This window comes from Phocoena sinus, chromosome 9, assembly GCF_008692025.1.
Source record: "Phocoena sinus isolate mPhoSin1 chromosome 9, mPhoSin1.pri, whole genome shotgun sequence".
NCBI lineage: Eukaryota > Metazoa > Chordata > Mammalia > Artiodactyla > Phocoenidae > Phocoena > Phocoena sinus.
The window spans coordinates 29,621,751-29,643,099 of NC_045771.1; the positions used below are offsets into that span (position 1 = coordinate 29,621,751).

The 21,349-nt window shown below is 39.0% G+C and overlaps 1 protein-coding gene across 1 annotated transcript in view; it reads right to left on the minus strand.

The window, feature by feature from the left end:
- Positions 1 to 14,552, minus strand: part of CPED1 (cadherin like and PC-esterase domain containing 1) — a 294,480-nt gene extending 279,928 nt beyond the window's left edge. The window contains exon 1 of the mRNA XM_032643898.1: positions 13,429 to 14,552. Coding sequence (XP_032499789.1) covers positions 13,429 to 13,677 — 249 coding nt within the window. The 5' untranslated portion in view covers positions 13,678 to 14,552. The remainder of the gene's footprint in view (positions 1 to 13,428) is intronic.
- Between the last annotated feature and the right edge of the window lie 6,797 nt (positions 14,553 to 21,349).

Below are 21,349 nucleotides of genomic sequence, written 5' to 3' on the forward strand. Positions count from 1 at the left end.
ACTGCTTATTCTGTATACTAAACAGGTTTGGGGTTAGAAGCCTTGCTGGGGAGAGTCAGGTCTGTTCTCCCCATCAATATGCAGAGCCTCAGAGCCTCCGCCTTAAAGAGTTATTCTGTTTGAGTTGCAGTACAAGCAAACTGGTGGGGGGTTCTGTTCAGAGTCCCCAAGTAAGGATTAGTGAAACCAAATGCAGTTCCATTTCAGAACACATTGATAGGATCCATTCTGCACTTTCAAATTCCTGTGCTCTTTTTAATTATTACTTTGGTTCATCTATTAAGTACCCATAGCCTCTATTAGTGAATTTAATTGAAAGTTGAATAAATTTTTTTCATTAAGATCCTTATATATAAACAAGACTCAATCAATACGTCTGCTATCATTATATTCCTTTTTTAACCCTGTGCCTGATAACCAAGATATTTTGGTTTGCATTTTGAACAAGTCTTTGTAAAGTACAAAGGTTGACAAAAGACTTTTACCTTGCAGATTTCCAACTTTGGTATAGTTTCTGTTAGAGAACATAAATCCTATTTTAGAACATGAGCTCATCGTTTTAGTGAGAATGGCTCCCTAGAAAAAATATCCAGTGGAAACCAAACAGAAAAGTAAAACCAAAACATTTTTTCACCCCAAAGGCCACAGACTCCAAGTTGATAATAGGAAGCACTTTTTATAATGTCAGTGTATCCAGTGGTTTCCATCTCAGAGGGTTTATCTTATGAGAGTTTCCAATTCCATTAGAACAAGAAACAGAATTGCTTACAGAGAGAAAGGCAGAGGCTGTTGCCACTATTGTGCAAAAAAAACCCAGGAGAGAATGACACCTATAAACTGATTAATTCCTTGGTTCAAAGGAAATGTAACATAACTTGCTTAAATATGAGCTTCATCAAGACTTCATTAAAATTTGTCTAATGTAAGCAAATTCGAATTTGTATAAAATTCTCTCAGTATGAACAATTTTTCATCCATGTGCATATTTCACTGTAAAAATTTAACATAGCTCTAATCAACTATCTCAGAGAGAGACTGGTTCAAGATGGCGGAGTAGAAGGATGTATGCTCACCCCCTATTGTAAGAGCACCGGAATCACAATTAACTGCTAAACAATCGTCGACAGGAAGACACTGGAACTCACCAAAAAAGGTACCCCACATCCAAAGACAAAGGAGAAGCCGCAGTGAGACAGTAGGAGGGACGCAATCACGATCAAATCAAATCCCATAACCACTGGGTGGGTGACTCACAAACTGGAGAGCAATTATACCACAGAAGTCCACCTACTGGAGTGAAGGTTCTGAGCCCCACATCAGGCATCCCAACCTGTGCGTCCGGCAATGGAAGCAGGAATTCCCAGAGAATCGGACTTTGAAGACTAGCAGGATTTGATTGCAGGACTTAGACGGACTGAGGGGAACAGAGACTGCACAAAATAGTGTGTGAATCAGGACCAAGGGGAAAGGAGCAGTGACCTCATAGGAGACTGAACCAGACCTACTACTAGTGTTGGAGGGTCTCCTGCAGCAGCAGAGGGTTGCTGTGGCTCACTGCGGGGACAAGGACACTGGCAGCAGAAGTTCCAGGAAGTACTCCTTGGCATGAGCCCTCTCAGAGTCCGCTATTAGCCACACCAAAGACCCAGTAGCCTCCGGTGCTGGGTCACCTCAGGCCAAACAACCAACAGGGAGGGAACTCAGCCCCACCCATCAGCAGACAAGTGGATTAAAGTTTTACTGAGCTCTGCCAACCAGAGCAACACCCAGCTCTACCCACCAGCAGTCCCTCCCATCAGGAAACTTACACAAGCTTCTTACATAGTCTCATCCACCAGAGGGCAGACAGCAGAAGCAAGAAGAACTACAAGCCTGCAGCTTGTGGAACGAAAACCACATTCACAGAAAGATACACAAAATGAAAAGGCAGAGGACTACATACCAGATGAAGTAACAAGATAAAACCCCAGAAAAACAATTAAATGAAGTGGAGATAGGCAACCTTCCAGAAAAAGAATTCAGAATAATGATAGTGAGGATAATCCAGGATCTTGGAAAAAGAATAGAGGCAAAGATCAAGAAGATGCAAGAAAGGTTTAACAAAGACCTAGAAGAATTAAAGAACAAAATAACAGAGATGAACAATATAGTAACTGAAATGAAAAATACACTAGACAGAATCAACAGCAGAATAACTGAAGCAGAAGAATGGATAAGTGACCTGGAAGACAGAAGGGTGGAATTCACTGCCACGGAACAGAATAAGAAAAAAGAATGAAAAGAAATGAAGACAGCCTAAGAGACCTCTGGGATGCCATTAAATGCACCAACATTCACATTATAGGGGTCCCAGAAGGAGAAGAGAGAAAGGACCTGAGAAAATATTTGAAGAGATTATAGTCAAAAACTTCCCTAACATGGTAAAGGAAATAGCCACCCAAGTCCAGAAAGCACAAAGAGTCCCAGGCAGGAAAAACCCAAGGAGAAACATGCCGAGACACACAGTAATCAAATCAAAGAAACAAAGAAAAATTATTAAAAGCAAGAAGGGGAAAACGACAAATAACACACATGGGAACTCCCCCATAAGGTTAAAAGCTGATTTCTCAGCAGAAACTCTACAAGCCAGAAGGGAGTGGCATGATATACTTAAAGTGATGAAAGGGAAGAACCTACAACCAAGATTACTCTACCTGGCAAGGATCTCATTCAGATTCAATGGAGAAATCAAAAGCTTTACAGACAAGCAAAAACTAAGAGAATTCAGCACCACCAAACCAGCTCTACAACAAATGCTAAAGGAAATTCTCTAAGTGGGAGACACAAGAGAAGAAAAGGACCTACAAAAACAAACCCAAAACAATTAAGAAAACGGTCGTAGGAACATACATATCGATAATTACCTTAAACATGAATGGATTAAATGCTCCAAACAAAAGACACAGGCTTGCTGAATGGATACAAAAACAAGACCCACACATATGTTGTCTACAAGAGATCAACTTCAGACCTAGGGACACATACAGACTGAAAGTGAGGGGTTGGGAAAAGATACTCCATGAAAATGGAAAGCAAAAGAAAGCTGGAGTAGCAATATTCATATCAGATAAAATAGACTTTAAAGTAAAGAATGTTACAAGAGACAAGGAAGGACATTACATAAGGATCAAGGGATCAATCTAAGAAGAAGATATAACAATTATAAATATATATGCACCCAACATAGGAGCACCTCAATACGTAAGGCAACTGCTAACAACTCTAAAAGAGGAAATCGACAGTAACACAATAATAGTGGGGGGACTTTAACACCTCACTTACACCAATGGACAGATCATCCAAAATGAAAATAAATAAGGAAAGAGAAGCTTTAAATGACACAATAGACCAGATAGATTTAATTCATATTTATAGGACATTCTGTCCAAAACCAGCAGATTACACTTGCTTCTCAAGTGTGCACGGAACATTCTCCAGGATAGATCACATCTTGGGTCACAAATCAAGCCTCAGTAAATTTAAGAAAATTGAAATCATATGAAGCATCTTTTCTGACCACAATGCTATGAGATTAGAAATGAATCACAGGGAAAACTATGTTTTAAAAAGAACACATGGAGGCTAAACAATATGTTACTAAATAACCAGGAGACCACTGAAGAAATCAAAGAGGAAATCAAAAAATATCTTGAGACAAAGGACAATGAAAACATGATGATCCAAAACCTATGGGATGCAGCAAAAGCAGTTCTAAGAGGGAAGTTTATAGCTATACAAGCCTACCTCAAGAAACAAGAAAAATATCAAATAAACAATCTAAGCTTACACCTAAAGGAACTAGAGAAAGAAGAACAAACAAAACCCAAAGTTAGTAGAAGGAAAGAAATCATAAAGATCAGAGCAGAAATAAATGAAATAGAAACAAAGAAAACAAGAGCAAAAATCACTAAAACTAAAAGCTGGTTCTTTGAGAAGATAAGCAAAATTGATAAACCTTTAGCCAAACTCATCAAGAAAAAGAGAGAGAGGACTAAAATCAATGACATTAGAAATGAAAAAAGATAAATTACAACGGACACCGCAGAAATACAAAGCATCCTAAGAGACTACTACAAGCAACTCTATGCCAATAAAAGGGACAACCTGGAAGAAATGGACAAATTCTTAAACTGGTATAACCTTCCAAACCTGAACCAGGAAGAAATAGAAAATATGAACAGAGCAATCACAAGTAATGAAATTGAAACTGGGATTAAAAAGCTTCCAACAAACAAAGGCCCAGGTCCAGATGGCTTCACAGGAGAAGTCTATCAAACATTTAGAGAAGAGCTAACACCCAACCTTCTCAAACTCTTCCAAAAAATTGAAGAGGAAGGAACACTCCCAAACTCATTCTATGATCCCACCTTAAGCCTGATACCAAAACCAGACAAAGATACTACAAAAAAAGAAAATTACAGACCAATATCAGTGATGAATATAGATGCAAAAATCATCAAAAGAATACTAGCAAAAAAAAAAAAAAGAATATTAGCAGAGAGAATCCAACAACACATTGAAAGGATCATACACCATGAGCAAATGGGACTTATCGCAGGGATGCAAGGATTCTTCAATATATGCAAATCAATCAGTGTGATACACCATATTAACAAACTGAAGGAGAAAAACCATATGACCATCTCAATAGATGCAGAAAAAGCTTTTGACAAAATTCAACACCCATTTACAATAAAAACTCTCCAGAAAGTGGGCATAGAGGGTAACTACCTCAACATAATAAAGGCCATATATGAAAACCCCACAGCAAACATCATTCTCAATGGTGAAAAATTGAAAGCATTTCCTCTAAGATCAGCAACAAGACAAGGATGTCCACTCTTGCCACTATTACTCAACATAGTATTGCAAGTCCTAGCCATGGCAATCAGAGAAGAAAAAGAAATAAAAGGAATACAAATTGGAAAAGAAGACGTAAAACTGTCACTGTTTGCAGATGACATGATACTGTACATAGAGAATCCTCAAGATGCCACCAGAAAACTACTGGAGTTAATCATTGAATCTGGTAACGTTTCAGGATACAAAATTAATGCACAGAAATCTCTTGCATTCCTAGACACTAACAATGAGAGATCAGAAAGAGAAATTTTTAAAAAATCCCATTCACCATTGCAACAAAAAGAATAAAATACCTAGGAATAAATCTACCTAAGGAGGTAAAAGACTCAGAAAACTGTAAGACATTGATGAAAGAAATCAAAGATGACACAAACAGATGGAGAGATATATCATGTTCTTTGACTGGAAGAATCAACATTTTGAAAATGACTATACTACCCAAAGCAACCTACAGATTCAATGCAATCCCCATCAAATTACCAATGGCATTTTTTACAGAACTAGAACAAAAAAATCTTAAAATTTGTATGGAGACACAAAAGACCCCAAATAGCCAAAGCAATCTTGAGGGAAGAAAGCAGAGCTGGAGAAATTAGACTCCCTGACTTCAGACTATACTACAAAGCTACAGTAATCACAACAATATGGTACTGACACAAAAACAGAAATATAGATCAATGGAACAGGATCGAAAGCCCGGAGATAAACCCAGGCACCTATGGTCAACTAATCTATGACAAAAGAGGCAAGGATATACAATGGAAAAAAGAGAGTCTCTTCAATAAGGGGTGCTGGGAAAACTGGACAGCTTCATTTAAAAGAATGAAATTAGAACACTCCCTAACACCATACACAAAAATAAACTCAAAATGGATTAAAGTCCTAAATGTAAGACCAGACACTATAAAACTCTTAGAGGAAAACACAGGAAGAACACTCTTTGACATATTCATAGCAAGATCTTTTTGACCCACCTCCTATAGTAACAGAAATAAAAATAAACAAATGGGACCTAATGAAACTTAAAAGCTTTTGCACAGCAAAGGAAACCATAAACAAGATGAAAAGAGAACCCTCAGAATGGGAGAAAATATTTGTAAACGAATCAATGGACAAAGGATTAATCTCCAAAATACATAAACAGCTCATGCAGCTCAATATTAAAAAAACAACCAACCCAATCAAAAAATGAGCAGAAAACCTACAGATATTTCTCCAAAGAAGACATACAGATGGCCAAGAGGCACATGAAAAGCTGCTTAACATCACTAATTATTAGAGAAATGCAAATCAAAACTACAATGACGTACCACCTCACACCAGTTAGAATGGGCATCATCAGAAAATCTATAAACAACAAATGCTGGAGAGGGTGTGGAGAAAAGGGAATCCTCTTGCACTGTTAGTGAGAGTGTAAATTGATACAGCCACTATGGAGAACAGTACGGAGGTTCCTTAAAAAATTAAAAATAGAATTACCATATGACCTAGCTATCCCACTACTGGGCATACACCCAGAGAAAACCATAATTCGAAAAGACACATGCACCCCAATGTTCATTGCAGCACTATTTACAATAGCCAGGACTTGGAAGCAACTTAAGTGTCCATCAACAGATGAATGGATAAAGAAGAAGTGGTACATATATACAACGGAATATTACTCAGCCATACAAAGGAACGAAATTGGGTCATTTGTAGAGACGTGGATGGACCTAGAGACTTTCATACAGAGTGAAGTAAGTCAGAAAGAGAAAAACAAATATCGTATATTAACACATATATGTGGGATCTAGAAAAATGGTACAGATGAACCGGTTTTCAAGGCAGAAATAGCGACACACGTGTAGAGAACAAACGTATGGACACCAAGTGGGGAAAGCGGGGTGGGGGGCTGGTGGTGGGATGAATTGGGAGATTGGTATTGACATATATATACTAATATGTGTAAAGTAGATAACTAATAAGAAAAACATCAAAAAATAAAATATATGCAAGTATATTAATAAAAACAAACAAAAAAACTATCTCAGAGAAATCCACAAGTATTAAATGCTCATCATTAGCCCAAACAATTCTAGGAAAATCACATACCTGTTAGTATGCTGAAAACATCTCCTGAGAGACTCCTATACATAGACCTCTGTCTTTAGATGCCATCAGCTCTATTTTAGAATATTTACATCCAAATCTGGTTAAAATATAAAAACATGTAAAAGGAAAACCTCAATTTTTGTCAGAATGTGTTAAAGAAATGGAAATTGCTTGAGACAAAGAGGGGTTAAATGATGGCGACAGAGAAGCCAAGAGGGATGGAAGTATTTAGGGAGGCATGTAGGTTAGGAGAGATTTTTTGTTTTGTAATTTATGGTAGATACTTGAGGATGTTTATCTAGAGGAGAAGAATCCCAAAGAGACAAATGAGCTGAAGAGAAGAAGAGAGCTGTATAGTAACTGATGAAGCAAATTCAATGTAGCAAAATGCAAGATCGTTACACTAGGTAAAAGTGCAAAAAATGGTACAGGAAGGACTTCGAGGAATATTGGTACAGGGAAAAGATGGAGTGGAGGACCTGAGAGTTGAGTGAAGGCAAAAAGAGAGCGGGGCGGAGCTCCTCTCATCTCCTGGCCTCTGCTTTAAAGAGGACTGTCTCTGACCCTTAAACACATGATTCATTTATTTATTCATTCACTGACTAGATATTTATTCAGTGCTCATTAGATGTCAGATACTGTTTTGGCACTGGGGATGTAGCAATAAACCAGTCAAATAAAGTCGTTGCTGTTAAGGAGCTTATATTCTATGTAGGGAGACAGATAGTAAACAAATAGATAAATATTTATTCAGTGTCAAAAATCTTAACCTCTCTCCCCTACTCTACACCCATCTCATCTCTCCATATCCTCAGCTATAACGTGCGGATAGTGCTAGCATTGTAAACTTAAAAAAAAAAAAAAATTCAGCCCAAACTGAAGACCTTGCTTAGAGGTAAGCAGGCCTCACTCTGAGTGACATTATCATCCTCCCTAGGTTTTATCTTGGTTCTAAAGGCTCATTTTACTGCGAAAAGGCAATAGCTTAGAGGTTGGAGAACAGGGAGAGAAACTCAATATATCTTTCATCTCAGACTCTCCTTACCCAAGTACTTATGTTCACTGCCAGCAATAACTCATTGCTCACCTACTCTGGGAAGGCCAAATGTCAGGGTCTATAGAAACTACAGAAATGGGTAAATCCTCAAAGAGATTAAATAATAATTATCCTGATAGTTAACACTAACTGAGCACTTCCTACCCGCCAGACACTTCAAGTGCTTCACATGATTTCTCTCATTTAAGCTTCACGGTAGTCTTGTAAGGTGATAATATATGCATGTTCAGGTGAGGAAAGAAAATCCTGAAGAGGTCAAGAAATGTTCCCAAGGTAGCAAGGTAACAAGTGCTATTGATTTGATTTGAGAGCTCACGTGCTGAACCATTCTGCCTCCCCAATTTTATTAGTTTCCCAGGGCTGCCATTACAGAGTACCACACACTGAGTGGCTTAAAGCAACAGAAATGTATTGTCTCACAACTCTGGAGGCTAGAAGCTAGAAATCAAGGTGTCAGCAGTGCCATGCTACCCCTGAAACCTGTAGAGGAATCCTTCCTGGCCTCTTCTGAGCGTCTGGTGGTTTGCTGGCAAGCTTTGGGATTCCTTGGCTTGCCGGCGCACAACTCCCATCTCTAAAACAGCATCTCAACTGGACTGCCTGCCTTTAATTCGATCCCGTCCAGTCCACTCTGCAATGTGCATTCTGGAGTGTTCTCTCTATTCGTGCCACGTTTTGCTTTTCATTCTTTGGGGGTTCCCTGTTGCCTTCAGGACAGAATCTAGACTCCTTATCATGCCCACATTTCCGACATCTAGATCCTGCTGAACTCTCTACTTCATCTATTTGCCTTCTCGCTCTGCTTCCCTCAACACATCACACACACACACACACACACACACACACACACACACTCTTTAATTTCTTCTTTGCAAATGCGGTGTTTTCTGCTTGTAATACTCTTTTCTTTCTCTACCCTTTCTAGTTCCTTCTCATCTTTCAAAATGTTGCCTTAAAGTTATGGATTCCCTAACATTCTCTTTATTTACTTGTCTGTCTCAGAGTGCTGTATATTTCTGTATCACCAGTACCTGACACAGTGTCTGGCAAATATAAATGGCTCAACAAATATTTACTAAATAAATGAAGAAAGTGAATGAATGAATGAAAGGGATGAGAAGGAGAAAAGGTAAAGATGAAGGAAGGGCTTTTTTTTCAGTTGGAGAGGAGAGCTCTCAGTGAGATAGTTACAAATATTTCATTTAAAGAAAGTGATGCTATTTCCCAAGAGTAGAAACATATTTAGAAATTCTCTGTGGATTTTAGAAAGCAAAATTAGCACAACTACTGGATCAGACACTACTAGATCACCCTGCCCTACCCCTCCAAAGGGCATTACTCATGCCACTGTTGTGATCATAAAGTTATGGACACTTTTCACCACCATGCCCACCAGAGACCTGGACGCTCCTATGCACATTACAGATTGAAAGGGGGGTCCACCCCACTTTTACCTGGCAGCACTGCACCCACCGAGGCTCTGTCTCCCCCATGGCCACCCAGAGAGTCCACGCAACACTACTTAGAGGCAGCATGGGACCAATTCTAACCAATGAAAGACGGAAGAAAGAGAAAGCCAGGAGAGAGATAAATTGCTTGTCCTTCTTGCCCTTTTCCCCCGGTGCCTGTTCTGAGATGCAGTAGTTTAATACGGCCTCTCTGGAAATGTCTCCCGATAATTCACCCATTTGTGTTTGCTCTCCTTCTTTCTTTATTTCCCCCTCTCTCATATTCCTGGGGTTGCACCAACCAATAAAATGTTATCATTTAAGTGTTTGCCATAGGTTCTGTTTTGGGAAAACCTAGGCTAAACAAGTAATTTTTAGAATTTTCAAATGCTAAATATATCATGCATTATTAGAAACAGAAACAGATTAAATAAAAAGTATTTGTAGTGAAAACATTCACTTATCTGCATTGGCTTATTGTTGGACACTGGGAGAGTGGTTGTAGGGAACTGTCACTGAAAATAGTCAAGAAGAAATGGAGAACAAAGAGTCAAACAACAAAGAAATAGTCTCCTTGTGGAACATCAACAAGAGATAATCAGAAACACATGGCTATGGTGAGTACAAATATATTCCCCAAAGAGCTAAGTTTCCATTAAAGGAGCATTTACCAAGGAAATTTTCTTCCATTGTGTCTGTTTATAATTTAATGTGCTTCCTATGTTATGGAATATTGAAATGTTAGATTCTAGGAAAATAAATAAATCTATTGTGTGACCTACTTCAGTGAAGATAACTCAAATTGTCTTCAGTTTATATATTAAGTTGAAATAATTTTAAGACACAGCACAAGCAACTAATATTGGGAGAAAACCCAGAAAAAATGACAAAAGTATATCTGCTTAGCAAGGCTGTTTGTAAAGCTCGAATGGAAAAAGGAATTTGGCCAGAGGAGGGAGCGCACTTCCTCACTATGGAAAGTTGGCATATACCATACCATGATCTCAATCTGTGCTGAAAACAGTTTTAGACATTGAACCAGATCCCAGTTACAAAGGTGTAAAGAGCACAGTCACTTACCTTTAAATATTTGCTACTCCAGAACGCTCTGTTACTTGGCTGGTAAAGCATAAAATGTCCTCTCTTAGAAACAACTACAACCAAAACAACTGGGAAATACTTATTGCTTATTCATGAAAGTATGAAAACTATGATTTGAGAAATACGCTATGAGTATACTTCGGTTTCAGAATGTCTATCCCTGCAGACACTACAGCATTCACTGAAATAGTTTTTCAAACGTCTTCTAGTGGATTCGTTAAGATTATTTTTCCTTTTTTAGATTTATAAACTCAGACCCAACTTTTCCTGAAGGGGCAATTAAAGTTGAAATGTACTGCTTTTTAAGCATTGTCTTATTTCCTAGTGTTTCTTTAGGTCTGAATATCTGAAGAGGATCATAGTTTTTCCCAGAGAACAGCACATACATGTACACACATTTTTTGCATAAAATGCTTGGGTTTGGTAGACATCTTATACATCCAAATACTTTCTGGAATCCATGAACCTTAGGTCAAGACCAGCTGTTTTAGGTAACTTTAAAAGTCACCTAAAGATGGATGGATACAAGTAAGGGAAAGCGCTAGTAAAATGAATATTTTGGTTTGCCAATAAAAGTAATAACAAAACCCAAAATTTATAGATAGGAACAATGCATCTTCTATAAAATGCCTAAAAAGCTATATTTTAGGTCTTGAGGAAAATCTAGGTAGCATCTTATCAGTTATCTTTTTAATGAACTTCTTAAGTAGCTGTTTTTGAGAAGGATCTATGTATGTACTCCAAACACATTTCTTTCTTCACTTTAGCTGTCTGAAAGAATATTTAATCTTCAAAAAGGGATTATTATTTGATTCTTTTCTGGAACATATATTACAAGGAGAACTAATTTATACTGGATTTTAACTAACTTCCACATGATACTTTCTGTCTAAAAAAACTGGCTCTAAACCAAAGGCTGGCCCAAGTTAAGTTGAAAATAGAAGTACATGGCAAATGTTTGGAAATTCAGTTTTCATATCCACTGAGCTTCTGAACTATAATTGTGACTTCAGAATCTTGCTTACAGTTAAAATATTTAAGACTGTGGAAAAAAATCATCATGTGTTAGGCATTTTTTGTGAAGAACATTCTAGAGTGAATGCTTCACACGAGCAACCAATAAGTTTCAGATGGTTTATAAGTGGCAGGAGGTCCAAAGCTGAAATGGAATTTTCTGTGACAGCCTACAAATAACAGTTAACATATGCCTGAGTTACAGTCAAAAACAGGAGTCACCGTAAAGTCAAGTAGTGAGTAAGAAAGGCCGTAAGTTAATGAATAAAAACCTTTTTGTCCAAAGTTCTTAGCAAAAGTTTTAGGTACCTAAAGAGCAAAACCATCTCCAATATTTTTAAAGAAATTATACTTATTGGAAACAAACAAGAAGTGACTTTCAAAGTCATAGTTTACACCCATCATAAATTTGATGTATTAAAAATGTAGATAAGAGTTAAGTTAATGCTGGTATAAATTAACAAAAAATATAAATTCTTCAATTAATTTAATATTTGATTCACACTTGCCATTGAAGTTTCATCTCGATATGTTTCTAGTGATATTATTTGCCTTTTTGTCCTATTTCTTGGACATTGTTGATAAAATAATCACTCAAAAGTCTTCACATTTTCTTTGTTCAAACCTGATATTACCTCGTATTTCAGTAAGTTCTTACAGCTGTGGTTTCACAAATTGTTATCAGAGCTTTGAATTTACTTTTTAGAGCATCTTCCCTGCAGTAGGGACCAGATGGATGTATCATGTCATAATGTGGCCTGCCTAAACATCTTTGAGTGTCATCGTACCTATCTTACCTAGCTCAAAAGGTTATGAGTCTGAAGTGAAATACATAAAAGAATTTTTAAAACAAGATGGTGTGGTGTTAGCAATAATGGTAGCAGTAAGTGTTGGTATTCAACAAGAAATTCTGCTCCAAACACTAACCATGATCATAGGACCTACCTAAATCTACTCTAGATATAAGATAGTACTTACAGATTCCTAAATTATCTTGCTACACTATTGCTGTATCATAGAAATCAATGGTTTTGCTATCATGAATATGTGTGTGTGTTTTTCTGTTTCTTTTCTAGACTGGATTATTTTAAAGGTCTTCATTTCACTAACAGGCATGAACAGAGTGGTATATTAAAATAGAAATTCTGTGTATTTACTTATGTTTTGTGTTTTTCCAACACTTGACAAGTAAGATTAGTAAAGTTAATTAGAATAGTATAAGTATGGAATAATCTGTATTTTTCTAATTCTATAAGCAATAAAATGCCGTGTCAATTCTTTTGAAGAAGCCTATTTTACTATTTTTTAAGTGCTTTGAAAAATAAATATATTGCTTTAGAAATGTGACAAATAGACTTAACCAATTATAAAATGTAATTTCGCAGTAACTTCAAGTCTGGAATGGTCTGACCACTCATACTGACTGCCTTGAGGAAAGAGACACTCAACGTTTACCAAATTTTATGAATATTTGATTTTTGTTCCTGAACTGTAAATCTTCAGATCTCTCAGAATCCCAGTATTTTAGAAAGAATTCACATCATTCCCATCTCCTCCAAATTGTCTATTTCATTTAGCTGAAATGAAGTGAAATTCTGAGAGAGAAAATAATGACCAGGACTCTCTGGAAGTAAATGTAAGAAGTTTAAGCTAACATGTGTTTCACTGTCATAAGGTCACTGTCTGGACTGTGTATACTCTGGATCCTTTTCAGGCCTCATGGAAGTTAATTTTAGTCTTACAGAAGGGACAGAGAGAAGCAGACTGCTATCTTTGCAGAGAATGTCAAGGTTAAGCTTATGACCGCCTTACCTTTCTGACTTCCTGTGCCTTATCGGAGAGAAGTAAGCACTGCTTGTCCAGGGAGAATCCTTCCTTGCATCTGCTTGCCTGGGTTTCGGTGGGTGTGTTTGGGGCAGCCTCAGGGACAGCAGCTGTGAGCTTCCTTGCCCCCCGGAATGTCAGGGTCTGGTAGAAGAGACAGATTGCCACCACCAAGCCCACCAAGAAGGGCCGGGGGCAAAATCGCCGACGACAAAGGAACACTGGACGACAGACCATGACCAGTTCAGCTTCGCTTGGCCCCTGTCCACGTTGCCGGAAAAGTCATAGCAGCTATTTTTTGTCAGCATGAAAAACACAAATCTGTCTTCTTTTTCCACAACTTAAATCAAATCAAGATAGCTCCATCCCCACTTAAGAACTTTCCGAAGTATCCTGCCAAAGAATCATCGGTCCCAAAAGTCTGCGGCGGTTAATAAGAGCCCTTCCATGGATGACAGTAAAAAGTGGTTGGCCTCGGTTAAAAAAAGACATCAAAATAAAAATAGTTGTAACTAATAACCTGAGCGTACCCCAGGCTGTCAAACTGTTGCTTCCGGTAATGCCTTATTTTTCACAACATCCTTAGGCTCACAGTAAAAGCTTCACAGGAAAAGAGAAGCAACACCAAAGTAAATCTGGAGTCTAAAAACAGCACCGGAGAACGCAGTAGGTTTATACCATAGTGCCTGTTGCACGGCTGGAGGCGGGCCAGCTTGCCTTAACAGTTCCTCACTTTTCCTCCGGTTTTAAAGCTGTCCTGCTTTCAGCCTTTCATGTTTCTTAACTGCTTCCCTTCATTCCATTTTAAACTGCCACTTTCCTGTAAGCCTTCCCGGCTTTTAACAGAAAAAGGGAATACAGGGTCTGAAGGGACATGGTTACCATCCGCGGGGTTTGCCTTGTATTTGTTTCATTCCGTTTCGAGTTCAAAGTTCTACGTACTTACTCAGTTTTCATCCTTTAGCCAGAAAAAAAAAAATACTTACAATGATCCCCTAATGGATTGCTGATCAAAACCACTCGGAAGGAAACACCCAGTCGTATGACTCCAATTCATCTCCCACCCACGGACACACTCACGCAGGCACACAGAGCCACACGCGCGCCGGCCGCACTCGCTGAGGGGAGCGGGGAGCAGGGCGCAGGGAGCCGGGCGCGGGGCCCGCGGGCAGCGCAGCCACTGTCCGGCGAGGGGGCGGGGCTAAGGCCCGGGCTCTTAGGTCCTCGGGGGCTGCCGGAGCGCGCCGTTAGCCCAGGATCAGAAAGGGTGGGCTTCCCCAGACTGGAACAACATTTCTCATTTCCCCTGAAATGTGATTGTCCACCCAGAGCTGTAGAATTTTAAATACATTATTTGATATTTGACCCCTTCTGCTTTTTTTTTCTAATACAGCATTGGAAAAACAAATAGCCCTTCGTCAGCTGATGTCAAAGGTCGAGGGGGAGACTAAAGCAGGCTCGGTGAGGGAATTGGGAGGATCTTCACTCGAAGGAATTACGGTCACTCTTATGGGGATAAGAGGGTCACGGGTACTGTCTGGACCTCAGAACATGAAAGTCTGTTGTATGCACTGATTCCACTGGAAATGATCTTTTTCTGCTCAGTACCTAACTCATATCACATTATTGCTCCTTTCCTGGACTAGGGCTGAGTCTTTCAAAGGCTAATTGCCTGACACTTCACTCCCGTGATGAGTGGACTATAGCAGACGTTGGTAACTTTCGGTCATCAGAAAGGGGTACGCAGCACGCTTTGTTCAGAAGTCAACTCAATCTAATGCTATACAGACTGCCACAAGGAACCCCTAACAGGGCAAGTCTGCAAACTCCATCCACTTTTGCTGAGTCAGCTCAGGGAATGCCATGGAGAAAGGCAATCTGTCCAGTGCATGTTGCTCACCTCTCCCAGCCTTTGCTTTGCGATCTCTGGACACCCAGGACTGGCTTAGGCTCATAGCAGATATTCTTCCAAGGCTCTTCTAAATAGGTTTTGTGACCTATTTCTGACCCAAACTCGTTCTTGTGGGCTGAGGTTCTCCTGTGAGGCCACACCTCTAAAGTGATCCCATCCCTTAGGCACGCTGTCAGTCACTTGTATTTTGTGAGACGGAGCGCCCCCTACGGGTGCCTCGCTATTATAGATTCAGAGACAAAAGGTCATCTACCTTCTCGCTTGTAAGAAACTACTTTAACACCTTAACAGATTAATTAAAGCTTTAGAGAATAAGTATTCACACTAAAGCTAGATTTATCCCGAACCCTTGCATATATCCCCTCCAGTTTTTAAAAATATTTTTTATTTATAGATTCAGAATCCTCAATCCCATGACAAGTGAAGTACTGATAGCAGGGGAAAATGAAGTGGCATTTGACTTTTAGAAGCCAAGAGAGTTTTAAGAGGAAATGGTTAAACAGTAGTGTTGGAAGATATAGTTACAATGTAATTTGAGAGATAATAAGAATTGGTGTTCTCTAAACTGGAATTGTCCTTGTGTTGGTGTGATCTGAGGTGAGACGAAGTTCTTTACTAGGTGAAAAGGAATGAACACACATTTCTATTAAGGCAAAAAGTCTGAAGACTGAGAGTCTGAGGAACCTGAGGGGTTATTTTTATGCATTATTAAATTTAAAACATAAACCAGATGCTAAAATCATATTGTCTTTGATCTGGGAGAAGTGAAAGACAACAGCATAGTTAATTTTATAGCTATACTTCAAGTAACAGGAATCAGAAGATGGCAAATTAGTGTTCTAGAAATGATACTGGCAGGTTGAAAAACCCAGTGGGAAGATGGTAAATAAACGACTATCTGCAGAAGTGAGAAAAGGGATAATTAGAGTGGGAAGTTGGAAAGAAGAGGTGGGAAATAAGATACAAAAAGACTAAGGCAGTCCATAGACAACATCTGACATTAGAGTTAGTCCCATCTGGGTTTAGAATCATAGCACTGCCTCTTATCACATGGTTTTAAACAAGTGATTTGTGAAATGAGGATACTAATTCTTCCTTTGAAGTGTTGTTGGCGTGACTAGATGAAATAATGTATACGATAAGCGTTCTGTGCACATGTGTTGGAAAAATGCATGCTGAATGCATGTCTGTTATGTTTTCAATCCTGTGGCTGAGCTCAGTCTGGTTTGGTGCCAGACATATGAACAGATAATTATCAAATATCGGGCCTCTTGGAGAAGCCCCCAAAGCAAACATGAGCACTTAGTATTAGTTCTCTTTCCTTTATTCTTTGAGGTGATGGTGGGGGGGCCGATGCTGGTTTGGGAGAATGAGAGCAAGAGAGGGATGAGAGGAAGGTGGAGACTACAAGTGGGAGGTATTTACTCCCTAGTTGTAAGGCAAGGTGAAGTAGGAGCATGTGTTAGAGTCTGGAGGTGTCAGATCAGGGAACAGTGAAGACAGAGAGTAAGTTGTTTCAGTGAGAGGAGTAGGAGGGTAACACGCAGTAGAATTATATGAAACTGTGGATTCTGGCAGTGTTTCAGACTGAATGTTTTTATGCATATAATTTCATAAAGTACCTCTTTCCCTAAATCACTTCAGTGTTCAAGGGCCTGTATTTAAGTGGCATCAACCTGGGACAATAGAGTGGCAGGTCTTTTAGAATTCTATAGTTCAAGGTTGGACAAAACACAACAATCTTCCTCTTCAAACCTCTCTAACACAAAACATGCTCTTCCATCACACTTATGTTCCCTTTCGGTTTTGATATGAAGTGGGGGTGAAAGGAGAGGTTGAATTTAATAATTGTTGTTTGAAAAGGTATTTTTAAAAATTATTTTATTTTTTAAACTAGAGAAATAAAGCTATCTCTAATAGAGAAGATTCCAGTATCCTATCAGGAATTTTGGGAAAGTATTTCTCTCTTTGAGTGTCACTTTCCTCATAAAATAGCGGCTTCAGCGATCACTAGATAATCTCACAGGTCACCTGAGGCTCCAAAGTTACGCTTGTAGGGATGCATTTTTGACATGGATTTCCTCTCTGTTGCAACCTGGTAAGAAGAGGAAGTCTTCAGATTCTGGGCCCACTTGGTTTCCTGCAGGGGAAAGCCTTTTTCTTTCAAGAAAGCTCCTGGGGCTTCCCTGATGGCACAGTGGTTGAGAATCTGCCTGTTAATGCAGGGGACACGGGTTCGAGTCCTGGCCTGGGAGGATCCCACATGCCTCGGAGCAACTAGGCCCGTGAGCCACAAATACTGAGCCTGCGCATCTGGAGCCTGTGCTCCGCAACAAGAGAGGCCGCGATAGCGAGAGGCCCGCGCACCGCGATGAAGAGTGGCCCCCGCTTGCCACAACTAGAGAAAGCCCTCGCACAGAAACGAAGACGCAACACAGCAAAATTAAATTAATTAATAAACTCCTACCCCCGACATCTTCTTAAAAAAAAAAAAAAGAAGAAAAAACAAGAAAGCTCCTGACCACAGTGATGTAAAATTCAGTTGTAGATACTAGTGGTGATGTCATGAGTTAAGTCCTGGGGTTGCTGTCAGTCACACCTGGGCACTCACCTTCCAGTACCTCTTCCCTAAAGAGTCTGAATGACCTCTTCCCAGCTCCTACCACCTCTCTTCAAATTATGACTACGGAAATTTCCCCATAAGCTCTGAACATACAGGAAACTTTTAAATCACAAATTACATATTGAATCTTTACTATGCAAAAACATCATCCCAGGCAATGTGGAAAACTGAAGACATATAACAAATACCATAAATGACTAAAATATGATAAACACAATGATGAACTGGTCAGGATAGGATAACTTCTGTAACAAATAACTTTGAAATCTCAGAGACTTGATACAATAAAATCTCGTTTTGCATTCATATAATTTTCCAGTGTTTATCAGTTTCCATTAAGACATTTAGTAACCAAGGTCCTTCCACCTGGTGACTTTCCATACGCTAGAATCTTGGACACCCACTGAGATCCTCTGAATCCTACTAGCAGATGAGAAATGAGAAAGGCAAGGAGAATTATGTGAGAGGTCTTTTGGGACTAAGCTTCAAATTGGCATATATCCTGCAGTCCGCGTTCTACTGGTCAGAGCCCAATCATATGGACCCACCTAACTGAAATTGAGATGGAAAATGAGGTTTAGCTACATGCCCAAGAGGAAAAGGAAAAGAGGTTGATAAACATAGCATTCCCAACCACAACTAAGATGGAGATAAGTCAAGTGCCATGGAGAATTGTAATTGGGAGTTCACATCTTTTGAGAAGTGATAAGGAAAGCTTCAGGAAAGTGGCAGTTTCTCAACTGGGCCCTGAAAAGTCACAAATATTTCAACTGCTGCAGGTTTTATGTCTTAGTGGGAGACAACTAAGGATAGAACTGGAGAGTTCGGTCCTGATCAAGGATGGCTCTAATTCCTAAGTTAAAGGGTTTATTTAGCCATCTGTAGACAGGAATCCAAAAAGTTTCTTCCCCACGTGATTTATTAATGAAGATATTATAAGTCAGACTAGGAAGGCCATTATCTTCATTTATCTGTGAATACTGTTATATTACCACTATCTTTAATTGTAAACTCACAAAGCAAAAACTCTTTTGTTTTTTGGGTAGAATAAGAACCACCACATGGGTCAAGTTTATGTGGTTACTCTCAATGGTGCAACATATATGCAAGATTGAATAGGAAAGTCTGTGTGCAAGGTCAGATTCTCGCCTCAGGGCCCACACTGTCCTTGTGGAGGAAAATGCTGCACTAGTGTAAGGTACGTGCATATATACCTGATCATGTGTTATCCCACAAAGCCATGCAAACACAGAGCACTAATTTATATCAGGGTTAGCATCATACGTCCTTTCACTTGTCTTTAGAACTTTACACCTCCCACTCATTATAATGAAAAACCAAAAGTTCCGTCTACAGTTAGGCTCATGTCTTGTTCTTGATATGCTGGAGGAGTATGAAGAGAAATCCGAAAACAGTTTTGCAAGTTTTCTGCAATTTCTAATGCAATCAACATTTAAACTTGCTTAATTTCCTTTTAACGCAATTCCATTGCCTCTCTCCTAAACATTATGTGGAGTCACTTTTTGTACAAATCTATGGATTTCAATTTAAGACCACTGAAACTTTATGGGGTTTTAGTTCAATAAAAAAAAAAAAAAGATTTTTCCCTTCCTTTGTAGTGGTTCTAAAACCACTCTAGGCTGCTGAATGGTGAGCTCAGGATTTGCAGAGGTCTGGGAATTGCATTAAAGGGTAGAAGGGACTTCCCTCAGGCACAGCATTTGTTCAGTTTACACATGGAAATAAAATACCACAGTGAAAATCTTCGTTTTTCTATCTTTTTCTTGTTTGATGTTTGCTTGAACAGATACATTCTATAGTCTATAAATTTCTAGATGAACAAAACAGTCCAGATAGACAAAATCCTCCAGACTAAATGCGTATCATTTAAAAACATATATTTATTTATTTATTTGGTTGCACTGGGTCTTAGTTGCAGCAGGTGGGCTCCTAAGTTGCGTCTCCAGGGCTCTTTGGTTACAGCTCGCCGGCTCCTCAGTTGCGGCATACAAACTCTTAGTTGCGGCAGGCATGTGGGATCTAGTTCCCTGACCAGGGATCGAACCCAGGCCCCCTGCAATGGGAGCACGGAGTCTTAACCACTGCACCACCAAGGAAGTCCCTAAATGCTTATCATTTTAAATTGTCCACTAGACCAGTGTTTCTGAGCATATAAATCTCCTGGAGAGTCCATATGAGAACACTTGGTACTGCCTTTCTGAAATGGGACGTACACTCACCAGCTCTCCATATTTCTTGACCAGTCACTCTACTTATTTTTCACAACTTTCTCTCTTCATAAGCATTTTGAATCTGCTTGCACCAGTACCCAAAATTACTTTTATCATATTCCATGCTGTATTCTAGTTATCAGTGTACTTATATCTCTTTACAGTATAAACTGCTTTCTGACAGAAACTATTTTACTCATCTCCTTATTCTTGCAGTATCTATCAGTGTCTTCCTGCAAATGATTTAAAAATTCCCATTTGTGGAGGTCTATACATCATAAATTCAAATATTTTTCCATATTATTGCCATTTTTCCCACAAGAAATATTTCACATCTTGTTAACATTTAACCCAGTGCGGGTAATTTTGTTCCCCAGAGGGCATTTGGCATTGTCTACACCCTTTTCTGGTTGTCACAACTTGTGGGCCCAGGAGCGATGCTAATGAAATCTCGTGTGTAGATGCCAGGAATGCTGCTAAACATCCCACAATGCACTCGACAGCACCACCACAACAAAGAATCATCTGGCAGAAAATGTCAGTAGGGCTAACGTTGGGAAACTGAAGTTTAACCAAAGGAATAGTTTGTTGCACAATTTTTACATGTGGGTGCCAAAGATGGTCTGTTACTTAATTTAGAATAGTGAGTCCCTGAGCAGCTTGTGGCAATGACAGAATTAGTTTCACTGGGATTTTTAACCATTCCTTGAATGCGTAATTATACTGCTCCCCCAAACAAATGCAACTTGGGCATATTATTTCCTTTAAGCCTTCCAAATTTGCTTTTAAGGTTCGCATCCTCTACACAGGTAGAATGGTAAATATTTAATCCAATGAATTATACATTCCCAATGTTTTACTATTTTGAGATGTAAACTTACACCTTGGCATGGAGCCAGAATTCCTAATTTTTTTATCAATTAATACGCAAAACATGAACAAATTCAATTTGTTACATCACAGTAGCAAATTATGTTCTTTACCTTAACTAGAAATTTCATTCCTCTTCTCTGTAGATTGACAATATAATATTCCTTGGACACCATAATACACTGAAAGAAATTTTCTCAAGATAGCCACATAATTTAGCTTGTTTTCTTTTAAAAAATGTAATCACAGTTCAATAATCCATTTTTATTTTCA